At 38.8% G+C, this 24,641-nt stretch overlaps 1 protein-coding gene across 2 annotated transcripts in view; it reads left to right on the forward strand.

Annotated features, from left to right (window-relative positions):
- The window catches only part of LOC144977194 (trafficking protein particle complex subunit 8-like), a 170,296-nt gene that overhangs the window by 82,473 nt on the left and 63,182 nt on the right, over positions 1–24,641 (forward strand). For both annotated transcript variants that reach the window (XM_078922133.1, XM_078922134.1), the window contains 2 exons: positions 13,506–13,620; positions 18,783–18,965. In XM_078922133.1, coding sequence (XP_078778259.1) covers positions 13,506–13,620; positions 18,783–18,965 — 298 coding nt within the window. The remainder of the gene's footprint in view (positions 1–13,505; positions 13,621–18,782; positions 18,966–24,641) is intronic.

The raw sequence follows: 24,641 nt of genomic DNA on the forward strand, positions 1-24,641 counted from the left end.
TCTTTTCACCTGTCTGTACCCCTTAATTGAAAAAAGAAAAACCTTTTGATTACAGGCTTGTGAAATCAGACAATCCGTTATTCTCTACTTCAGAGGACATAATATTAAACAAAAATAAATTTGACGAAATTATTTGCTATGGTATGAAAAATAAAAAAGCCTAAATTTAAATTAGAAATTACGGGAAAAGTGAAACCGTGGATGAAGCACTGAAGCATAGCCAGTACTAGAGTAGATTCAGGCTTACCGGACACACAAGCCTTATCTGTGGTCGTCTCAGAGAATGGAAGACTGCTGGCCAGAAACAAGACCAATGCTGTATAGTGATGTCGTAAAATGTAATGCTCAAATGGCCGGTTTCAGGTGAACCAGCCGATTTTGCACCCTAAGCAGTCTTTTCCATGTTCTCGACGCATAATGTTATTCGTGACATTTTGGTACTACCGGACACTTATGGAACGTTTAGGTCCAACCGGACACCTAACTTGGGCAAACCGGACACCCTTCACGGATGTTGAAAAACACTGTTTCCTTTTGTTTTTTTAATAGTTTTCAATTCATAAACAGTTACAGCAGATCCATAGGCTCAGTTTGTAAAATATCTGCCGGTCATTGGTCAATTTAGGGTTCGATTCCAGCATTCCAAGGACTTTGAAGGACTCTTTCCATAAATTGACAGAATGTTTCCTTCCCCAAAACGACTGCCATATATTTCATAAATAGCTAGACTAGATCTAGACGTCTAGATAGATAAATAAACACGTTTATGTTCATTTTCAACAGAGAAAGACAAAAATAATTTATTCAAAACAATTAATAGGGTACATAATCATAACGCAACGTGTCACTTGCACAATGTACAAACAAACGTGAAAACACTGATCTCCTCCTCACTCATCCCCAGTATCTTCTCTCTCTCTCTGCCAGTACATCCTCTGTGGTACCACCTCCCACACTTGCACCAAATCCATCCATCCAGGTTCCTATCACTTCCACAAAAATCACATAAACGTTCATCTTTGTCATTCACACCACATAACTCATCCATATCCATCTCAACGTCCGACCTGTCATCATACACAACCATCGTATCATCATCCTCTGCACTAGACTCCACTCTTTCTTCCACTCTCCTCTTCTTGCCCTTCCCCTTCCCTTTATTTTCTGCCTCCTTCCTCTTCTCTTTCAACTTTTTAGCTTTCTTCTGTTCTTTCTCCAAGCGCTTTTTTCCCTTCTCCTCCAACTTTTTCTTCGCCTTTTCCTCCCTGTTCTTCAACGCCTTTGCCTTCTTCTCTTCCTGTTCCATTTTCTTTGCTTGGAAGAAATGTCTGCAATGATGACTGAACCTCCCAGGTAGAAAGGGAAGCCAGTCTCGTCGCAATTGAAGACGTTGCTGGGGGGGACCTTGGTAATGTTGATGCCATTTGACATTAGCGATGTCCGCATGGTGTGGAACCACCCACGTATCTTTCCTTCTGGGCGCATTGTTCCCCAAGGGACATCGCTTTTCTCTCCCACACCTCCCCCTTGTGTCTCCCCATGAATGCTTTGTACCAGTAATATCATGGCTTGTTGTTTTTGAAGGGGGTCTCTCTGCCTTCAGCATTCATTATTCTTTGCACCTCCAGGCACAGCTGCTCCCTGTCCTTCCCTTCAATTGCCCTGGCACAGGCCACCATCCATTTGACAAGTTTCTTCTCCTCCTCTTTGGCCAACACTGTATGAAATACCCTATGGACGGGGTATTTTCCGGCCATCTTGTCCATCAGGGTTGATTTCGGGACAGAGTAGGTCGCAGCGGCCTGGCGGAATGAAAGATTTTTGGTGTGGATGGCATCAAGTGCAGCATCCACACTCTTGTCAGTGTACTTTGATCGCGGCATCTTGGTGCCTGTAACAATGTGAAAAAATTAACTTTATTTAGATATTTGAACTTCATTTTCATAGACTGGCTAGTCTAATAATGTAAATTTTCCTTTACAATGGTGAACATAATATAATTTAGGGAGGCCTTCCGAAAGCTCCTACATCCCCAGTATTTTTTTATAACGTTCTAGTAGGGGGTTTGGGAGGGGGAAAAGTTTTATTTTTAAAGTCTCCCCCCTCCCAAACCCCCTACCAGAACATTATAAAAAAAGTTTCCCCCCTCCCAAAACATTATAATACTGGGGATGTAGGTGTAGACGCTTTCGGAAGGCCTCCCTAATTTTATAATAATAATAATAATCATGATAAACATAGGCCGGTCAACAGAAATACAAGGAAAGCATTGCAACAAATAATATTATAGACGTCTAGAATAATAATAAACAACTTAATCAACCCGTCCGGTTTCACCTGAATCGTTTAAATTTTCTTTGGTCAAACCGGCCACCCCCCCACTGGAGCTAAAATGAAAACCGAACATCGTCAGACGATCTAACCACAATCAAACGATCCTAAAATAGCATGTAGTGCAGTGGTTGAGCCGAAACTCCGTAATAAAAACGTATAAATAGCTTAAATAGCAACTTCCTTGCACACCTTGCAACCCATAACAAAGAACGGGATACTTACGTTTTGTGAGAAATATCTCGATGAAAACACGGTTCTTTGACTTCTCCTTGATTGCACTCATTGAAACGGCAGGAAAAACGCCACACGAGACGTGTGCTTAGTTACTAGAAATATGCACCGGGAAAAAAAACAAAACAAAAGGAAATTAGACATCGAGTCGGGTAGCGTCTGGATTGACCCGTGTCCGGTTTGACCTGAATCTACTCTATAGCTATGTTGTCTACTGAAGCCGTCTCTCTCTCTCTCTCTCTCTCTCTCTCTCTCTCTCTCTCTCTCTCTCTCTCTCTCTCTCTCTCTCTCTCTCTCTCTCTCCTCTCTCTCTCTCTCTCTCTCTCTCTCTCTTTCGTTGCATATGGTGGTAATCAATGGGATTCCCCGTTTTATGATTGTCGTCTGTTACCTCTCAGTTCACTGTGTTGGTTGTGACGTTGGAGGCGTGCAAGCCAGTTTTCCCAATACACCTTCATGTCTTCACACACCAATTTGACATAATTTCCTATATTTCTTTGTAATGAGTTCTGACAAACAATTTTGGAATCACTATTTCTTTGTAATTTATGATTCTTCGTCTGAGCATTGCTGGCAAGATATTTGGAGAATTTTTTTATGTAAAGGCAAATATTTAATTCAGAACCCAAATGGATGTCTTTGATTGAGTTTTGTTTTGCTGAATTCCTTTACTTCGTCTGCAAGAAAAAAGATCATGAGCCCCTTTTTCCTTAAGACAAAGAAGAAATACAAGAACAAAAACTAAACAATTCTGCAACATGCCCAAAACATTTGTAGATTGTGGAAGCAACCTTGGGGTATCTTCCATGCATTCCTTGAGGTAGATTCCCTTTTTATTGTTATTTTAATTGTGGATCTTTTGTCATATATTATTAGATTTTAAAATTCAATTCGTCAATTTTTAGTAGCATTTGTAGAACTTGATTGGTTGTTAAACGTTTAAAATTTCCTAATTTGACCATTGTTTTGGTTCTCCGCTGCCATTGCCATTGGAGTACATTGAAAATTAGTGCAGAACAGTCGTTCTAAATTTGTTTTTTTCTGTGACTGTCTATCGAGACCCAAATGTTTTCTTTCCTACTAGGGTTCTAGTTATAGTTAGGTCTTGATAAAGATTCTGGGTTTTTTGTTTTTCCTATTAGTATTAGGGTTAGTTAAAGGTACTTAGTAGTAGTCAGGGCTGCCAGATGATCGCATAACCGCAAAAATTCGCGGTTGAAACCGGCTTTGCAGTTTTGCGAATTTTCGAGGCCATAAAAAAAATATAAATAAATAAAATTACCCAAAAAAATTTTTTTAAAATTAACAATTTTTATTTACCGATTTTTTTTTTTCAACCGAAAATTAACTGGCGACATTATTATGCAGTGATGCCAAAACTCCGGTTTCACTGGAAAAAACTCCGGTCTATAGCAAAAAATTCCTGGTTCCGGGCAACTTCCATCAAGTTCCGGGTGAGGTCAATTTGTTCCAAGGATTCCAACCATCATCACTACTGCAACCACAGCCACATCATCATCGCTACCACTACTACTACAACCACCACCATATCATCATCAGTACCACAACTACTACAACCACCACCATATCATTATCAGTACCACAACTACTACAACCACCACCATCACCACATCAACATCAATACCACTACCACAAAAACCATCACTATTACAACCACCACCACATCATCATCACTACCACTACTACTACAACCACGGCACCACATTATCATCACTACTACTACTACTACAACAACCACAACCACAACCACATCGTCTTCACTACCACTACTATTGCAACCACCACTACCACATCATCATCAATACCTCTACTACAACCACCACCACATCATCATCACTACCACTATACTACAACCACCACCACCACATTATCATTACCACTACTACTCCAACCACCACCACCACATCATCATCACTGCAACTACTACTACAACCACCACTACAACATCATCATCACTGCCACTACAACATCAACATCTTTACCACTACTACTAGATATGAAGTGAGTAGAAAAGTGCCAGAAGACAATAGAGAATAAAACATTTTTTCGCGGCGGTGGTGGGGTTTGAACCTGCGACTTTATTGGTACGACAACTCCGCCTGGCAGGTGAGAGCGTGGCTCTACCGTGTGAGCTATCCACGAACACAAAAATATTCGTTTCAAACCCAAAGTCATTTCTAGATCCCTCTCTCACCCACTTCTTGAGATCGCCGATTCGTTCGCCACCATCGCGAAGTAATTTTGACCAGCAGTTAAGCTTAATAGCCAATATTCTCATCACAAACATATAACATAGAAACGATTGAGACATTGAGTATGCTCCGGTGTATGGGGTGAATTTTTAATTCAGAAAAGTGAGTGGAGCAGGCACTTATGTTGGTAACAACAAGATATGAAGTGAGTAGAAAAGTGCCAGAAGACAATAGAGAATAAAACATTTTTTCGCGGCGGTGGTGGGGTTTGAACCTGCGACTTTATTGGTACGACAACTCCGCCTGGCAGGTGAGAGCGTGGCTCTACCGTGTGAGCTATCCACGAACACAAAAATATTCGTTTCAAACCCAAAGTCATTTCTAGATCCCTCTCTCACCCACTTCTTGAGATCGCCGATTCGTTCGCCACCATCGCGAAGTAATTTTGACCAGCAGTTAAGCTTAATAGCCAATATTCTCATCACAAACATATAACATAGAAACGATTGAGACATTGAGTATGCTCCGGTGTATGGGGTGAATTTTTAATTCAGAAAAGTGAGTGGAGCAGGCACTTATGTTGGTAACAACAAGATATGAAGTGAGTAGAAAAGTGCCAGAAGACATAGAGAATAAAACATTTTTTCGCGCGGTGGTGGGGTTGAACCTGCGACTTTATTGGTACGACAACTCCGCTGGCAGGTGAGAGCGTGCTCTACCGTGTGAGCTATCCACGAACACAAAAATATTCGTTTCAAACCCAAAGTCATTTCTAGATCCTCTCTCACCACTTCTTGAGATCGCCGATTCGTTCGCCACCATCGCGAAGTAATTTTGACCAGCAGTTAAGCTTAATAGCCAATATTCTCATCACAAACATATAACATAGAAACGATTGAGACATTGAGTATGCTCCGGTGTATGGGGTGAATTTTTAATTCAGAAAAGTGAGTGGAGCAGGCACTTATGTTGGTAACAACAAGATATGAAGTGAGTAGAAAAGTGCCAGAAGACAATAGAGAATAAAACATTTTCGCGCGGTGGTGGGTTTGAACTGCGACTTTATTGGTACGACAACTCCGCCTGGCAGGTGAGAGCGTGGCTCTACCGTGTGAGCTATCCACGAACACAAAAATATTCGTTTCAAACCCAAAGTCATTTCTAGATCCCTCTCTCACCCACTTCTTGAGATCGCCGATTCGTTCGCCACCATCGCGAAGTAATTTTGACCAGCAGTTAAGCTTAATAGCCAATATTCTCATCACAAACATATAACATAGAAACGATTGAGACATTGAGTATGCTCCGGTGTATGGGGTGAATTTTTAATTCAGAAAAGTGAGTGGAGCAGGCACTTATGTTGGTAACAACAAGATATGAAGTGAGTAGAAAAGTGCCAGAAGACAATAGAGAATAAAACATTTTTTCGCGGCGGTGGTGGGGTTTGAACCTGCGACTTTATTGGTACGACAACTCCGCCTGGCAGGTGAGAGCGTGGCTCTACCGTGTGAGCTATCCACGAACACAAAAATATTCGTTTCAAACCCAAAGTCATTTCTAGATCCCTCTCTCACCCACTTCTTGAGATCGCCGATTCGTTCGCCACCATCGCGAAGTAATTTTGACCAGCAGTTAAGCTTAATAGCCAATATTCTCATCACAAACATATAACATAGAAACGATTGAGACATTGAGTATGCTCCGGTGTATGGGGTGAATTTTTAATTCAGAAAAGTGAGTGGAGCAGGCACTTATGTTGGTAACAACAAGATATGAAGTGAGTAGAAAAGTGCCAGAAGACAATAGAGAATAAAACATTTTTTCGCGGCGGTGGTGGGGTTTGAACCTGCGACTTTATTGGTACGACAACTCCGCCTGGCAGGTGAGAGCGTGGCTCTACCGTGTGAGCTATCCACGAACACAAAAATATTCGTTTCAAACCCAAAGTCATTTCTAGATCCCTCTCTCACCCACTTCTTGAGATCGCCGATTCGTTCGCCACCATCGCGAAGTAATTTTGACCAGCAGTTAAGCTTAATAGCCAATATTCTCATCACAAACATATAACATAGAAACGATTGAGACATTGAGTATGCTCCGGTGTATGGGTGAATTTTTAATTCAGAAAAGTGAGTGGAGCAGGCACTTATGTTGGTAACAACAAGATATGAAGTGAGTAGAAAAGTGCCAGAAGACAATAGAGAATAAAACATTTTTTCGCGGCGGTGGTGGGGTTTGAACCTGCGACTTTATTGGTACGACAACTCCGCCTGGCAGGTGAGAGCGTGGCTCTACCGTGTGAGCTATCCACGAACACAAAAATATTCGTTTCAAACCCAAAGTCATTTCTAGATCCCTCTCTCACCCACTTCTTGAGATCGCCGATTCGTTCGCCACCATCGCGAAGTAATTTTGACCAGCAGTTAAGCTTAATAGCCAATATTCTCATCACAAACATATAACATAGAAACGATTGAGACATTGAGTATGCTCCGGTGTATGGGGTGAATTATTAATTCAGAAAAGTGAGTGGAGCAGGCACTTATGTTGGTAACAACAAGATATGAAGTGAGTAGAAAAGTGCCAGAAGACAATAGAGAATAAAACATTTTTTCGCGGCGGTGTGGGGTTGAACCTGCGACTTTATTGGTACGACAACTCCGCCTGGCAGGTGAGAGCGTGGCTCTACCGTGTGAGCTATCCACGAACACAAAAATATTCGTTTCAAACCCAAAGTCATTTCTAGATCCCTCTCTCACCCACTTCTGAGATCGCCGATTCGTTCGCCACCATCGCGAAGTAATTTTGACCAGCAGTTAAGCTTAATAGCCAATATTCTCATCACAAACATATAACATAGAAACGATTGAGACATTGAGTATGCTCCGGTGTATGGGGTGAATTTTTAATTCAGAAAAGTGAGTGGAGCAGGCACTTATGTTGGTAACAACAAGATATGAAGTGAGTAGAAAAGTGCCAGAAGACAATAGAGAATAAAACATTTTTTCGCGGCGGTGGTGGGGTTTGAACCTGCGACTTTATTGGTACGACAACTCCGCCTACCACTACTACTACAACCACCACCACCACCACATCATCACTACCACTACTACTACAACCACCACCACCACCACATCATTACTACCACTACTACTACAACCACCACCACCACCACCACATCATCACTACCACTACTACTGCAACCACCACCATCACATCATCATCACTGCAACTACCACTACTACTACAACCACCACTACAACATCACTACTACAACCACCACCACCACATTATCACAACCACCAAAACTACTACAACCATCACATCATCATCACTACCACCACTACCACATCATCATCACTACCATTTTTACTACAACCACCATCACCACATCATCATCACTACCACCACTACTACAACCACCACCACATCATCATCCCTACCACTACTACTACAAGTACAAGCACCACCACCACCTCATCTTCATCACTACCACCACCACTGCTACTACAAAGACCACCACCACATCATCATCACTACCACTACTACTACAACCACCATCACCACCACATCATCATCACTACCACTACTACTACAGCCACCACAACCACATCGTCATCACTACCATTACTACTGCAACCACCACCACCACATCATCATCACTACAACTACTACAACAACCACCACTACAACATTATCATCATCACTATCACTACTACTACAACCATCAGCACCACATCATCACGACCACTACTACTACAACCACCACATCCACATCATCCATACCACAACTACTACAACCACCACCACCATTGCATTATCATCACTACCACAACTACGACTCCAACCACGACCATTTGTACTACAACCACCATCACCACCACATCAACAACATTACCACCACAACTATAACCACCACCACATTATCATAACGACCACAACTACTACACCACCACCACATCATCATCACTACATCTACAACTTCAACCACCACCACCACCATATCATCTCTACCACCACTACTACTACAACAACAACCACTATCACATCTTCATCATCACTACTACTATTACTACAACTACCAACACCACATCATCCTCACTACCACCAGTACTATAATCTCTACAATCAGGTTTTGGCGCTTTACTTCATTTGAAATAAGGAAACTTTGGGATTGTAATTGGCAATGTGTGTATGTATCATAATATAATTCTAATTAGTTATTTATTTAGAACTATACAATATGTAAACATAATGCCAAATACTGTTCCAATTCCTTTTTCTTGTGTGTGGAAATTCCTCTTTCGGCATTGAAATTCCTATGAGTGGTGTCTGAAACTCCTGTGAGTCAAATTTAAAGTTGGCGTCTCTGATTATTATGGTTAGTTTGTTTAATGTATTTCTTCTGCACAGTAATCCCTCTATCTACTCTGCACTCTCTTGTGGTATGAATTGTACAATAATCTTTACTAAATTGCTTATATTGAAATGCTAATTTATAAAGAGTAACATTTTTATATATCTTAGTTCAAAATTCAGTTTTCATAGGGATTTCTGAAATTCAGTCTGTGTCCAAGAGGCACCCCGTTTGGTTGGAGCAGATTTTTTCAAACCTGCCTGGCAGCCCTGGTAGTACTAGATAGCTAATCTCATATTCTATGTTTGTTCCCGAATATTTTGACAGGGGATATCCACCCCCTCCCCACCTCACCCCACCAAGAGTAAAGACGGGATTATATTTCCTTCTTTTCATGCTTCAATAATTAACCTCAGAGTAAGTGTCTCAATACTGAAGCAAGGCTTATTTTGCTTAACCTTTACCGCCACTCCCTAAAACGCACCCTATTCACCACATGTGTGGTCTTTTAGACCCGCCTATAGCTAAATAGAGATTTATTTCTTACGTCTCATTCGCCACTCGCGGGTCCTCTTAGACCCGGTGACTTGGGAAGAGAGAAGTATTTTGTGCCACCGATTCGCCACACGCGAGGTCTTTTGGACCCAGCCCCCCCCCCTCTCTCTCTCTCTCTCTCTCTCTCTCTCTCTCTCTCTCTCTCTCTCTCTCTCTCTCTCTCTCTCTCTCTCTCTCTCTCTCTCTCTCTCTCTCTCTCTCTCTGAATAATATTAATAATAGTAATAATAATAATAATAATAATAATAATGAAGATGATGATGATGATAATGATGGTGATGATGATAATAATAATAATAATAATAATAATAATAATAATAATAATACGGTAATAATGGTGATGATGATGATAATATAACAATATAATAATAATATAATAATAATAATAATAATAATAATAATAATAATAATAATAATAATAATAATAATAATAATAATAATAATAATATGATGATGATGATGATGATGATGATGAATATTAATTTGATAATAATTTGTGTGTTGGTACGTTATATTCGGCTGGTGATGTTGCGAGTTTAAAAAAATAAATAAACGCACAGCATCATCTGCAGGTTTGATATCCCAATTCCTTATGGGCTCATTGTTTTTTGTGTTGTAACGGAAATCTAAATAGGATTCCAGTCTGACGTCACGTCCGCCTAGTGCTGAGGAGGTTTACATTCATGTTCCGTTTGGTCTGGTAGCTCACCAGTGTGGTGCTGTCCTTGAATGCAAACATGGATTGGTGAAGGGAGAGATGCTTTTTGTCCTTAAATATCTGAGGCAAAAACGTCTTGTTCCTCCTTACTGTCCCCACAAGAGTTAGCTTTTGGCGCAGCAGTTTTTGGGACAGCTCGAAGTCTGTGAAGTAATTGTCACAAGTGACGTTCCTTCCAGACTGAAAATAGCGCTGGACCAGGTTTAGAACAGTAGATGCTCCAACACTGCTGGCTGTTTTGGGCTGTGTACCCTTTCCAAGATATGGTATGCCGTAGCATGGAAAGGCGTTGGCGGCATCACACACCCAAAATATTTTGATGCCATACTTGTCAGGCTTCGAGGGGATATACTGCAGAAAGGCACAACGACCACGGAAATTGACAAGTTGCTTGTCTACTGTGAGGGCTTCTCCCGGCGCATAGTGCATCTGAAGGGCAATCTGGAACTTGTTCCAAATGTCCCTGATTGGAGCAAACAGATCCCTGGCTCTTCGTTGGCTTCTCTTCAAACCGCATGTAAGTCAAAAGAGACGAAAAACGGTTCCGAGAGAAACCAGCCCGTAAAATTTGCAGTCCATCCAAAACATCGAACAACATCTTTATATCTGTCATGTTTTCCTTCCTGGAGCCTGCATACAGCAAGCACCCAATAAGGGCAGAGATCTCATCCCTTGTGCAGACTGTCCATTTCATGCCTTTCACCCTCCTCCCTTCAATATTTGTGTATTTTACGCACTCGTCGATCATGAACGCCGTGAAAAACAGCAGAAAGGCGCTCTCTGGTGTCTCCACATGTCCTGTTGCGGGAGTGCGGTCATGAGGTAACCTCAAAATATTGCGGGCTGGCGTTTTGGTAGCTGCAGGTTTGGTCTTACTCCAATCTACCATCCATGACTTGTAGCAGCCAGCATCTGAAGCGATGTCGTTGGCAACCACGGGCAACAGCTCGGTGTTGGTTGCAACCACAGGCAATAGCTCGGTATAGCTGGCAGTCTGCAAGTCATTATCATCCTCATCATCATCATCATCATCATCCCCACCAACTGCTTCGTCCATTTCACCATCCTCAACGTCAAACTGATTCTGAAATAAATCTTCTTCAGATGAAGATTCCTCTTCAGAGCTGTTCTCCGGCTCAACAGACAGGAGTTGTTCCCATATATTTCTGTCCGCCATTTCACTGTTAAAACGAGAAACGTAATTTACTTTAGTTATTGAGTCCATTGAATGATAAAGAACTATGATACAGAGTCTATCCCGGTTTAGTAACGTTAAATGGACTGATAGCATTTGGTATCACAAGCATGACGATGGCTTGTACCGTATGAAGGGACCCCACCACCCATTACTGTTGATAGAAGCCAACATGGAGAGATTGTGTGAAATAACTAGAAATAATCTGACTCACACCGAAACCCAGGATTATTGGATCTGTTCACTATCAGCAAAAATCATAGAGGCTAGCTAATCTATTATCATCTTTATTTCTTTTTACAACACACTCTGTGTCCGTGTCTCCTGAAAAGAACCAACGTGTAAAACCTGCAATGTCCTTACCAACTTCAGCTATGCACATGAACTGGCTGCTAAGTAGTAGGACTAGTTTGGGTTACTTCATAACCATATTGTACTAGTTTATACAGTTAATGATGAATTTATACTAATTACTCACCTCAATAGGCAAAATACAAAACTGGCAATTGTAGTTGTAGAAATATATCGATATTTTGTAAAAGCAGAAGAAATAATATTTGTAAACTGTCGTGGGCAAAACGAGTAGAAAAGGTCATGAGTACACATGACATAGACTACACACGGCTAGGTCAGGTCATGACTCGGCGCATTCTTTTAGGACACAACAAGATTATTTTGTGGAATCATGCCAAAATCGACGTTCAAAAATAACCCATTACAACCAATTGATACCAAAGTCAGAAAGTGCACTATAAATTAGTATTGCGTTGATCACTCTGTTGTATTGTAAATACAGAAACATCTGTGTAAATAGTAATCTATTAAGACATTCTCCTTGCCACTATTCCAATAGACTTATACAAAATATCTATAAATTTTGCTTTTGGCAAAAAGAATGCCAAATTGGCAACCATAGTTGATACGTAAGTAAGTGACACGTCGGGCACGCGGGTGGCGAACGTATTCCTCTCTTCGCTTGTCGGCGGGTCTGAAAGACCACGCGAGTGGCGAATGGGGCATGAGGAATAAAACTCTCTTTGTGCGTTACCGGGTCTAACAGACCCCGCGAGTGGCCGCGCTAAAGAATTTTATAGGGTTGTGAAAAAAATTCATATAAAATATAATTTCCATGAAAATTAAATAAAAACTACTCAATTCCACATAACAAAAAATAACTTTTTCAGACGATGTTATAGGCCTGTGATGTATCATATATCAATAGGATATTCATAATACTTTCATTTAGCTGTGTAAAGGTATAGTTCTCTGAAATACCCTTGTCATTTTGTCATTGGGTTGGTGGTTGTCATGTGTTATGGTTTGTTTTGATGTTGTGTGTGTTATGTTCTTGGTTATTTATTTATTTAAAATATTTTTTTTTAAAAGATTTTCTTTTTAAAATCTTGCCATTCTTATTATTCTATCATTCTATTATTTTGTGTTTAATTTTTATTTTGATTGCTTTTTAAAAGAAGTAATATATTTTTTTATTTTCATTTTTTAAATTCCATTTTGATTTTGTTTTTGTTTTTTTCATCCTTATTGCAAATGATATTGTCAAAACCCTATAAATAAACTTGAACTTGAAGACTATTTTATGCTTACTCGATTAATAAATATTCGTTAAAAATTCTTCACTCTCTAATCACTTTGACCCATTCATATTCCTTCTCTCTTAGGTTCTTCAATTTGTCTTGCAAACGTAAGACTCTCATTAAATTGTTAGTGTGACAATAATTGTAATTAGAGAACCCGATTCAGTCTTTGAAGCGGTTCCATATTTATAAATAACATAACGTTTGTTGAATAGGTCATATATTTTGGGCTTTTTTGTGATGATTTTATTAAATTTGACTTACAGGTCTACAAACTTACTGTTCTAGTACCTATTGTTATTTTCAGCAACTGTTAAGCCAGGAGGACAATAGTTCGTATGGTCATCTGCCCGAATTACCATTGCCTGTGGTAGATGATAATGCAACCAAGGTACTCCTGGAGGGGAAAAGAGAGACCTATGGTTGGTTGAATTTCATTTTCTCTCAATTATTATATTTTATTAGAATTTATTTAGACTAGTAAAAAGCCCGCAATTTGGCGGGGAAAGAACTATTTTCATTCGATATTGCACTCACCATCATTTAATGAGGGCAGATTGGTAAACAATGTTGTCTGTGTAATTTGGTATATCTTCGGTTGATTTTTTTGTGTGGTCCAACATGAAGTGTAAGCCACTATTCAAACAGGGAACAGATGCAGATTACAAGAGCATACTATCAGTGTACTTAGTTTGAGGTCACCTTAAAATCTCATCCAGACACAAGCACAGGATCACACTAGAGGAATACACTCAAATGTTTAAAAACCATCAATATGTTCAAAACAAAAATCATAATACATAACAGACTTAAAGATTTAAAAGGAAAAAAAGATCACCTCCCAAAACTAACACTATACATTTGACTGTCTCCCTCTTAGCTAAGGACTATTTCAGTATCACAGAATCGTTTTTACAGGCCTTAGAAATTTTGTCAACACTCTTGCTTAGCACCATATCTCTCCAAAAAGACTCTTCAACATTGGATGGAATGGGAAATAAAAGACTTCCTTTCTTTGAAGTTTCTGAATTGCTTGGTTCCATCGTTTCTCTTCTTACACCTTTTATGATGTTGATATAAATATTTTTTAGAATACATGCCTTACAGTTTGAGCATGGTGCCATATTCTCAATGTTGATGGTCTTTTTTCTACATTGGGGAATGATGAAACTGTTCTTATCTTAAATAGATTGAACATTGAAAGCAAGATCTCCCTCTTTTAGTAATTTACCTCATGTCATATTCCTTTCTTTAGAGCCAGCTGGCATAGACAATATTTGACCAACCATTATTTCATCTTTATGATGCCGAAACATGTGTCTAGGAACCGTTGACACAAAACCATTACAAAAATACATCAGTTTCTTTTGTTCCACTTATTTCCATCTGATGTAAGACACAGGGCTGAGAATCTTCCGTCTAAATGGTAGTTTATCTCCGCTCATCCCCATCACAATTCCTCCTTTTTCAATTTTTTTTTTTGATAAATAAACAGTGATTTTGAGAATTCCTCAGAAAGTTTGGATTTGCCGTGTCAAACATTTTCCTCAAAACCACAAAATCATCATTATGTCTTATGTCATATTTTGACACCTGTACTCAGTCTCGTGAAATTTGGTGACGGTCCCGTTTTTATGACGTCCGGCCAGACAGAATGGCACCAGATGTCACAATTGACACAGGCGACCAGCGGTGTTCTTTGAATAGCTAGTTGATGGTTGAAGGGGAAGGGGAGGGACAAATGGGTCTGGATTTTTTTCCTCTGTTGTAGGTACCTATTGCCTTTTTATTATCTCTCTCTCTCTCTCTCTCTCTCTCTCTCTCTCTCTCTCTCTCTCTCTCTCTCTCTCTCTCTCTCTCTCTCTCTCTCTCTCTCTCTCCCTCTCCCTCTCTCTCTCTCTCTCTCTCTCTCTCTCTCTCCCTCCCTCCCTCCCATCCATTAAATCATTTGGCTATACAGAGATAATATATTAGAATAAAGCAATAGTGATTGGCTTAATTAACTCTTCTTTCTTTTTACCTTTGGACTATGGCTTTAAATTTGAGAGATTCTTGGGTTGTATTTATAAGCTGAATAACCACTAGGTTTCGGTAACAAAGTTATTGTAGCCTGCTTTATAAAGTAAAAATCAAAACAAAACAACACTTTCTGGCCTTTTATTTGAACTAGTAAAAAGCCCGCAATTTCGCGGGGAAAGAACTATTTTCATTCGATACTGTACTCACCATCATTTAATGAGGGCAGATTGGTAAACAACGTTGTCTGTGTAATTTGGTATATCTTCGGTTGATTTTTCTGTGTCGCCCAATAATATATTTAATAATATATTCCCTCAACTAACCCCAAGAAAAAATTAAACCTAGTACCTTTAATTAACCCCAATAGGAAAAACTAACACCCTAGCACTTTAATAATACTTATGACTAACCCTAATAGGAAAAAAAATCATCCGATCTCGAGCTAACCCTATATAAAAAATCATGACAAATTGAATAAATAAACGCCTGACAAAAGATCAAAGGTGAAAATACAAATTTAAAGAATCCTGGGGATGTAGGAGCTTTTGGAATGTCTCCCCTTTACTTAACTTATGGAAAAACAAACTTCCTAGCGCCTTTAATAAGACTTATGACTAACCTCTCGAGAGGTTAATAATAACCTAATAGATAACCCTAATAGAAAAAAAAAAACAACTCTCGGACTGCTTTGCACTACCTTTCAATATTTAACAAATCAAAATGGCAGCTGAAAATCAAAACAATGGTCAAATTAAGAAATTTTAAACTTTCACAAATCTATCAAGGTTTGTTCTAGAGTTTTTAAAATACTTCTAGATATAATGACAAATTGAATAAATAAATGCCTGACAAAATATCAACGGTGAAAATACAAATTTAAAGAATACTGGGGATGTAGGAGCTTTCGGAATGTCTCCCCTTTACTTAACTTATGTAAAAACAAACATCCTAGCACCTTTACTAAGACTTATGACTAACCTTAATAGAAAAAGAAATATCCTCGATCTCGAGCTAACCCTAATAGTAAAAAAAGAATCAAAATGGCGACTGAAATACCTTCATGTGATCAAGTGAATAATATCACTATGAATGCCAAGATTTGCTAAAAAATGCCAACACCCACACACACATGTATACACCACACACAACACACAAACACAAACACACACACGCGCGCACACACACACACACACACACACACACACAAACATACACGCAATTAGAACATACATAACAACACTTATCACCGCTAAATAAACAACACAACGGAAGTAATAATAATACTTGATGTCATAAATAGATGACGCAAATTGACAACTTTTACAGTGTCAAAATTAGTTGATTTTGGGAGTCAAGTGTCGTCGTTGGTACATATTTTATGATATCTGTTTGACTCAACGAACTTTCAAACTGACTTTAAATTATAAAAGGAAATCAAGTTATCTGTTTATCTATCTGTAAAAAATACATTTCTAATTTTCAAATCTTTCAGTGGAGTTGTGCGCCGTATCAATTTTTTTATTCACTCAAATAAGCGCAATGTTCTCCACAATGCTATATTTTTTTAAGAAAGGATAACAGTGTATAGGCCTTTAACATGTGGAAAAGACAATTCATTAGATGTTTACAAAAAGTAAATTTATGTCTAATGATAAGAATGGATTTATAGTAGTAATAGTAATATATTGCATAATACTAATACAAAACTATGTTCCTGTTATGTTTACACTTTGCTTGTGTTTGATCGATAGGCGGAGACATTTTCCTCCTTTTTGACAAATTGCTATTATCATCACTGAATAAAAAACACTCAACAAAACCACTACATCAACAACTCTACCTCTACTACTATTACAACCACCACCACATCATCATCCCTACCACCACTACTACTACAAATAACACTACTACTACGACCACCACCACATCATCAACCCTACTACCACTACTACAACCACCACTACATCATCATCCCTACCACCACTACCACGTCACCCCTACCACCACTCCTACTACAACCACCTCCAGACCATCATCCCTAGTACCACTACTACTACGACTACCACCACATCATCATTCCTACCACTACAACCACCACCACTTCATCAACCCTACTACCACTGCTACTACAACTACCACCACATCATCATTCCTACCACAACTACCATTACAACCACCACGACATCATCAACCCTACTACCACTGCTACAAGCACCACCACATCTTCATCCCTACCACCACCACTACTACTACAACCACTACAACATCATCCCTACCACCACTACTACTACAACTACCACCACATCATCATTCCTATCACAGCTACTATAGCCACCACCACACAATCATCCATACGACCACTACTACTACAACCACCACCACATCAACATCCCTACTACAACCACCAAATGTAATTACTTTTTCAACTTTTGAAATTCCTACGAGTCGTGTCAGCCTACGAGTCGTGTCAGAAATTGCTGCGAGACAAATTTTGGATTGCATCTCAGTAAATTTTAGTGAAATTCAAATTTATAGGTTATGGTCGCATGGATGGGTCATGATCTTCACGATGAGAAATTTCCTCAGTCATTCTCACCCCTGAAGACAGGCTATCACCGGTTCAAGCACTGGAGTCATTAGAGCCGGGTATTCCACACTGCCATCACTTGAGTCACTGACATTGTTTTCTTCCAAATAATAATAAACAAATAAATGTTCTAATCAGTGCTGCTTTGCCTTACAATACAAAGGTTGTAGTTTCGATTTCGGCTTCTGGCGGTGCAAAAACTTTTTACTCACATTCTCTTACAGTACTCAGGTATAAAATGAGCACCACACACTTTACAGCGTGTATCTGTCAAAATTGTAACAGTGCCTCACAGGCTATATATTTAGTGTTTCTGTTGGCCTGTACCCCTTGTAAAATACTTCACGTTCAGTAGATATTTGTAGTATAAGAGTTCATTTGTTAAAATACTATAAATGGAATATAGGAGTATTGTTTGTTCGAATCCTGGGACATTGGTATTTTTCTCACTATCAGCGATTGCAGAAGTACTATATATGCTATCTTCATAGATGCTAAATCGCAGCATAAGCCGGAAAGCTGGCTTTTTGTCCAGCCAGTATGACACCTTGCCGGTCTTTCAATTCATTGCGCACCTTTTAGAAATATCTGTTGTTCTATTTTCAATCGTGCTTCCTTACAAAAGAGCATACTATTTCCTACCCATCAATGTTTTGTTTATTCATCTTAACAACGCCACTACCACATTTCATGCATCTGTAGAGTTTCATTCATCCTGTTTTGTTGATAAAGGGGAAACCCGAAACGTTCATTTGATCTGGTTTTTGTAATTGAATTGAAGCTTACATTCAATTTCACATTATTATTTATATCTTTTTGTAGTACATTATAATTTAAGGATTTTCAAAGTCCAGCCGTGGTAACAAAAGTTTCTTTTCAATCAAATATTCGTAGTTATACAATTTTTTTGAAGTAGTAGGCAGATCTCATTCAGATCAATAGTTGTCCACATTACAATTCTAATCCCTTCCACTACAGACCAGCAGTCAGGTAGCCAGGGACCGAAGGTTCCAGCCATGGGCATGTGGTTTGATACAGACATGGAAACCATATCCAAATGGAAGGTTCTTGAAGAAAAGTTGTTACAAGGTGCCACATCTTACCCAAAGCTATTCATGGACTCTACTGACAATCGTGCCAACCCTGTAGCTTTTGTAGGAGGTTAGTTTTCATACTTTGCCTGTTAATTGAATATAAATACTAATTCAACTTTTTCTTACTAAATAACTTATTTAGTTTGTTACTGAGTTATTCTCTTGTCATACATTCTTACAGGTAAGTTAGGTCACCCCAAATCTATACGCTTTTTATATACCTTAAATTGTATGAACAAAGGGACATTGATTATGATCCTTGCCAGTGACGTCTTGAGAAAAATCATTATCTTGTACTGGGAAATTACTTCTTATTCATTATAAATATTCCAGAAATGTTTGCAAAAGCTTGTTCATTTCGAAATATGTGAGGATGGTGTTAGATGTTTGTTTTCCAAGCAATTCATTTGTGGTCTAGAAGATTTGCTTACAGTCACCTCATATTGGTTGCACACTGCATTGATAGTTGCTTTTTATTCCATTCGACCATTTCTATTCACACTACATTTTAAGCATTATTTCAAAGTGCTTTATAACGTCAGTGTCCCCTAGATACCCACACAATAATTTTGGTTTACTCCATCTGCAGGTGCAGAGACCTTGTGAAGTACCTCTGGTCTTCTTTTGTCACTGTCAATGTTTTATATGATTGTATGGGTGAAAAGATTTCAAAATTGTGACCCCCGCCTCAAAACTGTATTGAGTCAGGTTTTTCAACTTATTTTATTCCTAGAAATTTGATACCAAACTTATACAATTCTGATTGAATAATTGCCGAGATATGACCCCTTGAAGAAGGGAGAGTGTAAAAATCAAGTTTTGCAAAAATCGACTTTTAAGTTGGGTCACCTGTTTCACACACAGTTGAATCAATGGGCAAAGATAACAGTACAGTTTTAAAACTATATGGAGCCTTGTGGATGAGGGAGGAGAAAGAATGAGAGAGTAAAACACGCATTTACGTGATCGCACACACACAGCGAGAGCGAGAGGTAGGCGGAGCAAAGAATTGCTAGGGATTGTTCAAGAAAGCCATTTAAAAAAAAAAAAAGTCAAAGTCAATCAATTGGAAACAAATTGACCAATGAGATTGCATTTTTTTTAATGGAACTGGTAAATTAATTTGTTGCATTTTTTCTATTTTGAGTCAAATCACAGCTTGAAGAGGAGGAGGTTGGACTTATATTGTAATGACTTGACTTACTTGACTTAGATGCCTTTCGCGTCTCGACCGAAAGATCGGGTCGCCTTGGCTGTTTCCAGTATTTCCTGTGTGAGGTGTCTCCAATATTGCCGGTCCTCTGTTAGGGTTCTCAGATTTTCAAGGTCCCCTGCCGTTATGAGACTAATGCTTTGTCCAAGTGTTGTGAGGTTTTTGTTTAGGATCACAGGGAGTGTTGTGATCGGTCTTCCTCTGAAAAGGTTCCCGTGTTTTTGGAAGTATCCCGACATGGCTTGGTTAGCTGGTATGTTTTTGTCCCTGCGTAGTATGTGACCGAAAAGTTGCCATCGTTGTTGTAAAATGTCAAGGGAGATTGGTCTTTCTTTTGTGATCTCATAGAGTGATTCATTTGAGATCTTTTTTGGGTATTTGATGTCCAGTACCCTTCTTAGCTGTGTGCGATGGAAGGCATCCAGATGTTCTTCTTCGAATTTTGTCAACGCCCAAGTGCCGCAGTTATACAGAAGTACCGGTTTTACAAGAGCACGGTACAGTTTCAGTTTGGTTTTTCTCTTTATTTTGTCACCTCTAATCCATACATTGGTGAGTTTACTGAGTGCGGCGTTTGATAGCTGTTTTCTTCTTTGTACATCCTCGGTGTCTCCAATTAGTGAGCCAACTTTCTTTGTTCTTTTCCATTCCTCTTTGTTCCTCGATATTGTTGTAAATTCGGTTTTATTGGCATTGACTTGGAGGTTATATTTCATGAGGGTATTTTGTATGATGTCTATATTTGCTGGTGTTGATCCAATAAAATCGACATCATCTGCATAGGCGATTTCTCTAGGGATTGCATTCTCAATATGAGTCGTTGGTTTTGGAAAGACTTTTCGAACTTCTTTCAGAGCGTGTTCTAAGTATATTGTGAACAGAATCTCCTTGGGGGGTCCCGATGTTACTTTCAAACTGCGTCTGTTTTGTGGCCGCGTATATCCTTGGTTGTATCTTTGTGTTGCTGAGGAGAAATCGGATTATTCGGAGCTCGTCTTCGTCTACTATGTCTGTTAATATCTCCAAAAGTTTTCCTCTGTCGATCGTATCAAAGGCTGCGGACATATCGATTCCGGTTATTCTGCCCTAACCAACAAAAGGACAGTATCTGGGCTGACCCAGATCCAACCAGTTTTGCCGCAATCGACACATTTAGTTTTTTCATTCATAACTCTTTAATTCTGTTACATAGTGGAAGTCTTCTAACATTAAATAATAGCTAATGATAAATTGCGTTTTTCTGTTAGTCGGCGATTTCATTGACGTAATATGTTGCGTAATATTTTGAGATACTGTTCTTTCTTGGTTAAAGCCAAGCAAATAACTCTACCTGTAACCAACAAAAGGACAGTATCTTATACGACCGTCTCACATACTGTTCACCATGGTTAACCGCAATGCAAAATGCCTCATCCGTATTCACCAAAAGAACAGTATCTCGGTTAAGAATATAGCAAAATACGAATAACTCGATCGACAAACGTTTCACGTCAGCGAGGGCCAGCACTCGCCATCACGGACGAGTGAGAGGCAAGGCTTAGTGTGGTTGACCTGGCGTGAGGGGGATGAATAAATTATCTCCGTCAAGTTTGTAGGCGTGACTCTGATATAATATTACTACATTAGACTATTCCTCAATCTTTTAGACCCTGACTCCTTTGTCAATATGAGTCTATTTTTATTAAGCATCATAGCTTTAATTTACGCCTATTGATGATTTTGGCTATCTTGTAAATTAGACTTTAATTGTGTATCATGGTTTTGTCATTGTACAACGATATGGGGTGAGGAGTGAGTGATAGTGAATTAAACCTAAGAATAGCTGGAAAATAGGGTATGTTCCCCCCCCCCCCCCTCCCTGCCCCCAACACGTACAACACACATACCTTTTTGTTTTAAAATCAATATCTTCATTGTCATAGGAAACGAAAAGCATGAAATGGAACGAAATCTGTTGGTACATTTATACTGAATGAAATAGGCGACATCATTCTTACTAAATTTAAAAAGGTGCCCAAATTATGAGCTAATAAGATGAACAAAAAAAATATTTTGTCTTTAGCTAATTTCACCCACAGGGAGTTACAATAGTACAATTTAGATAAAACAAGGGAATTAATTAAAAGTTCTGCTACATTAAATTACGAATTTTGCTTATTTTATTCATTTCTATGTACATAGATTGTATGGTTTTATTCACGTAGCAGCTTGTTATGGAAAGATGTTTATCAATGATGACGCTAAGGTTTTTTGATTTATTTGAAAATTCTATTGTGCTATTTCCGAGAGTAATAAGTGAATTATTTGCCTTCCACACATTAAAATCTCAGTTTTACTATCATTTACTATCATTTAATGTTAACTTGTTATGGTACATTCAAGATTTAATCTCATTAAAACAGCTCAAATTCGTTGTATTAAGAATTGTAAATTACTTAGGGGTACTGAATCATAAATTTGCGTATCACCAGCATTAAAATGATAACTCAGATTGAATCTGGATATCACACGAGAAAGGGGGTGCTTATATACAGAAGAAAAAAAGGTCAGGGCCAAGAACGCACTCCAAAGTTTAGTAAAACTTGTTCTGACTGAATACCATTCACCACGACAGTCTGCCATCGATCCTGTAAATATGGTGTAATCCATTTAAGGGCAATTCCTTTTACGCCGAACGTAATTTCTAGTCTTCTTAACAAAATGTAATGGTCAATTGTGTCAAAGGCAGCTGAAAGATCTAAAAGTAAAAGGCATAATACATTGATATTGTTAGCATCCGCATTATATAACAAAAGATTTTAAGAAGCGCCGTTTCAGTACTGTGTTGCTGTTTGTAGGCTGACTGAACTGTTGTTCTTAAGATGAGATAATAATTGTGTCAGTACTACCTTCTCCAAAAGTTTGGACAAAAAATAGAAGGATGTGTGGAAAGTGAGAGATATGAAGACGATGAAAAAGAAAAAAAAACAAAAAAAACCCAACAAAAAACAACTAAACAACAAACGCCTGGACAGACGGTCACACCGACACCCATACACACACAAACACACACACACACACACACACACACACATACACACACACACTAATTAGTTGAAATGAATGAAAAATAAGTATACTTAAGTTAGACGTTTGGTTGAGCATCCGACCAACAAGCAAGGGGGTCAGTTTTTTTATTGCCAGCTGTATAAAGTTTTGTAATGGTTTTGCTTTCTGTTTTGTTTTGTTTTTCATTTTTTATTACTTGTTTTAAAGCCCCTCTGCCCACCAATCAGCCACTAAATAGCTAGCTTGATATGTTGATCTGGTGGAAAGTAATACGTGACTATTTACAACTTATGTCATTGATTAGATTGATTATGAACTCAGTGTCTGCAGCAATTTAGTCTTTAATCACGGGCGCATAATTTAGTCAAAGATATAAGAACTGCAATCCAAACAGTTGTTCCACTTTTAACATCCTACGGACGAGGTCAAATGTACCTGGGTCAAACACACGCGTTGTGGTATGTCACTACTGCTGTCGGATGTGAAGGTCATGCATTCGATTCTATTACCGTTCATGTATAACATTAGACTTTGCGTGAACGGGGCCGATTAGAGATAGACGACGATTGGGATTGTTTGGAAGCTTTAACCCTCTACCCACTTGTCATTATGATACATACACACACACACACACAAACACACACACACACACACACATACACACAGACTTATCATCGTTAAGCATCCTATCGTTCGGCTCGACGATTAAAAGGGGTTCGTATCGTCGCTAAAATAATTACAAAATACACATATTTAAAATATGTTTATAGTATGTGAATTAAATTAATGCTCTAATATATCAAGAATGATCATTATTATGATTTATTACGGTGTGAATTGAATAAGACCTTTAAAACTGTTTTCATTCGAGTCTAAGTTGTAATTTGGCAACTTTGGCCAGAAGTGAAAGACATACATTGTGTGTTCAGTCTGTATATATATATATATATATATATATATATATATATATATTATATATATATATATATATATATATGTGCGTGTGTGTGTGTGTGTGCGTCTGCGAGGGAAAGGGATACGCAAAATTTAATACCTACTTGCAACCTGGTCGTTAACAGCGTTGTCTCTCTCGCAAAAACTGTAATATCGTCGAATTGGCGTCATGTCTCGTTCTCCATGTTGCTGTTGGTCAGGGACGCTTTGCAAAGCGCTTTGACTTTGATCATGTTTAGCGGATATTGCACTATATATATATATATATATATATATATATAATATGAAAGAGAGAGAGAGAGAGAGAGAGAGAGAGAGAGAGAGAGAGAGAGAGAGAGAGAGAGAGAGAGAGAGAGAGAGAGAGAGAGAGAGAGAGGAGTGAGGGAATGGGAGAGGGATGAATGTGTTTGTTCACGACAGCGAATTGTTGTGATATTCTATAAATCTAGTGGTATGACACTCGCTTTCGGATCGGAAGGTCCTGGGTTCGAGCCGAGCGCTCGGCGCATAGTTGAGTCATTGGGAAAG

Source organism: Berghia stephanieae, chromosome 7 (genome assembly GCF_034508935.2).
Source record: "Berghia stephanieae isolate SIO BIC M18660-M18661 chromosome 7, UCSD_Bste_1.3, whole genome shotgun sequence".
Lineage (NCBI taxonomy): Eukaryota > Metazoa > Mollusca > Gastropoda > Nudibranchia > Aeolidiidae > Berghia > Berghia stephanieae.